Raw genomic sequence first — 2,997 nt, 5'->3', positions numbered from 1 at the left:
TGTCATGAACAGAAAGAAAAAGCGACGATAAAGCCGATAATTAAAATGAGGTCGATAGGTTTTATTTATCGTACGATTAATTGATTTATCGTTTATCGCGACAGGCCTAGGCACAATGAMKTATCAGCGCATTTAATCGATCATAACACGCTTTTTTGTTACTGGGGGAAACCCTGCCATAAGAAATCTTATTTCTAAATTATTTCACCAGGAAAACACCACAGATGTGGACGTTATGTATGTATCATAACATGAAATCTATTCTATGCGGCCTTTCAGGTGAAATGTCATGTGGAGATGAGCTACTTTGAAGTGTATAATGAAAAAATTCATGATCTGCTGGTTACGAGGGAGGAGCCAAACCAGAGGAAGATGCCGGTTAGTAGTTTGCAACAGCTGTAAATGTATTTTTCTATTAACATTTTAGAAATCTTGCTTTCCAATCTGACACTTAACGTGTTTGCTTTCAGATTTTGCTAAAAGGAGAAATAAATGCCAAATCAAAAGTTTGGCCTAACTCAAAATGCTACCAGGACATGTCTTTCTGTTATTGCGAGGTAGTTAGTGAAAATGTAACACACTTGATTTTCAGCTGAGGGTGAGGGAGCATCCGGTCCATGGTCCTTATGTTGCCGAGCTCTCTGCGTAAGAGAACCGTTTCTATTTTTACRTTWGTTTCATTCCAATAAAAACAAAAATGATACATCTGAACTGCTTATTTTTCTTTTTCAAGGAATGTGGTGAGCTCTTACAGTGACATTCAGGTAAGCTAGAACTACTATTGTAGAGTTTTTCTTCTCTTAAAGGTTGTCTTGAAGTGGAAAATAAAATGAAAGCTGGAGTTAATTTTGTGTTTGAAAAATATAGCTTATTATTTGAAAAATGTCTCCAAAGTTCATATTTATTATGAATCTTTCATTATTCACTTTGCCTTTTTTTTTTTTTTTTTTTTAAGGGTTGGTTGGAGCTTGGTAACAAGCAGAGAGCCACAGCAGCCACAGGAATGAATGACAAAAGCTCCAGGTCTCACTCTGTCTTCACTCTGGTTATGACACAGACTAAGGTACACAATTCTGTCTTCACTATGTGCTTACACTCATTCTGATGTGCATATTAATTTATCATTTGGTGACTCGTTTATTCATCTGTTCAGACTGAGTTTGTGGAGGGAGAGGAACATGACCACAGCATCAGCAGCAGGATCAACCTGGTGGACCTTGCNTGGTGAGCTCTTACAGTGACATTCAGGTAAGCTAGAACTACTATTGTAGAGTTTTTCTTCTCTTAAAGGTTGTCTTGAAGTGGAAAATAAAATGAAAGCTGGAGTTAATTTTGTGTTTGAAAAATATAGCTTATTATTTGAAAAATGTCTCCAAAGTTCATATTTATTATGAATCTTTCATTATTCACTTTGCCTTTTTTTTTTTTTTTTTTTTAAGGGTTGGTTGGAGCTTGGTAACAAGCAGAGAGCCACAGCAGCCACAGGAATGAATGACAAAAGCTCCAGGTCTCACTCTGTCTTCACTCTGGTTATGACACAGACTAAGGTACACAATTCTGTCTTCACTATGTGCTTACACTCATTCTGATGTGCATATTAATTTATCATTTGGTGACTCGTTTATTCATCTGTTCAGACTGAGTTTGTGGAGGGAGAGGAACATGACCACAGCATCAGCAGCAGGATCAACCTGGTGGACCTTGCRGGCAGCGAGCGCAGCCGCACAGCCCAAACATCTGGAGAGAGACTCAGGGTTGGTACAGACGTTGGGATGTTCCCTGTTTAGCTGTAATATTAGCTTCTGTGTCTTGTAGTGTTTCTACTCGGGCTGTCAGTCTGGGGACTTATCTTCATTGTCTTTTATTGCAGTTCAAAACTAATAAAATAGCACGACATTGGTCTAAATGAATGAAATAACAGCAACATATTTGCTGATGTCATATTACTGGATGTATGGTGATATGCTTTTTTTTTTTCTCGATTACCTATCTTTAATGAGTAAAACGAGGTTAATTTAGATTTTAACTAATTTCTTAAATATCTGATGAGTTGGCCTCAGTTGGCCTCAATTCGTTGATAGAAGCTTCAGTAGGAGTGGCACTCAGCGAGATTTTTAGTGTGAAGAAAAAGTATGATGCTGTTGTTTGTTTCATTATCACCAAATGTTTGACTTGACTCAGCTTTTACTTCATTGATTATATATTATAATTTTTAAAAATCCAGTTTTCATTTATTATAGAGAATTTTTTTTCCCTGTTCTGTGTGCTCTATATTGGCTACTAAAAGGCAAACATTATTTATTTTGTGACATTACAGGAGGGTGCTAGCATCAACAAATCCCTGCTAACTCTTGGAAAGGTCATCTCTGCTCTGTCAGAACAGGTGCTCACCAGGAAGAAGGTTTTTATACCATACAGAGAGTCTGTTCTCACATGGTAAGGATGCAGAAAGCTTCATTAAACACAACATTGTTGGCTTMTTTCCACAAGAAAGAAGCCAACACAAGCCTCTTTCCATAAGAAATTTTGTCAGATCTTGAACTAGCAGCACAGTTTTATACAATATTCTGCCTTCCACATATGTTGGCACCCCTAATGYTTACAAAAGCTTTACAATAAATGATTGCTGTTTACACTTTGTGATCCAAATATGCCACACTATGCTGTAGCTGTAGTTGCTGCTTTAGAATTGTTTCTAAAGCGGCAGAAACGATTCCGCTTTAGAAACATTTTTTGTGCATTTTTTTCAAAATAAACTTATCACAGTTATAATTGTTTTTAAAATGATTGCTCACAATATAGCTATAGCTAAGTTCAATATCTATTTTCTAGTAGCCATGAACCATGAAATCTTTCCCATTTTCAAAAGTGTCACATGGCACAGAGGCCCTGTCATGCATGGGCCTCTGCATATGTCCTACATATCCATCCATCCATCCATCCATCCATCCATCCATCCATCCATCCATCCATCCATCCATCCATCCATCCATCCAT

General features: G+C 37.2%; 1 protein-coding gene across 1 annotated transcript in view; it reads left to right on the top strand.

The window, feature by feature from the left end:
* The window catches only part of kif14 (kinesin family member 14), a 25,229-nt gene that overhangs the window by 5,764 nt on the left and 16,468 nt on the right, over positions 1 to 2,997 (top strand). The window contains 7 exon segments of the mRNA XM_017304254.1: positions 280 to 378; positions 593 to 645; positions 734 to 764; positions 956 to 1,063; positions 1,638 to 1,754; positions 2,318 to 2,440; positions 2,443 to 2,582. Coding sequence (XP_017159743.1) covers positions 280 to 378; positions 593 to 645; positions 734 to 764; positions 956 to 1,063; positions 1,638 to 1,754; positions 2,318 to 2,440; positions 2,443 to 2,582 — 671 coding nt within the window.

Source organism: Poecilia reticulata, linkage group LG4 (genome assembly GCF_000633615.1).
Source record: "Poecilia reticulata strain Guanapo linkage group LG4, Guppy_female_1.0+MT, whole genome shotgun sequence".
In the NCBI taxonomy this organism is placed as follows: domain Eukaryota; kingdom Metazoa; phylum Chordata; class Actinopteri; order Cyprinodontiformes; family Poeciliidae; genus Poecilia; species Poecilia reticulata.
Note: the sequence above shows the minus strand (reverse complement) of the source record. Positions and strands in the feature narration are given on the sequence as shown.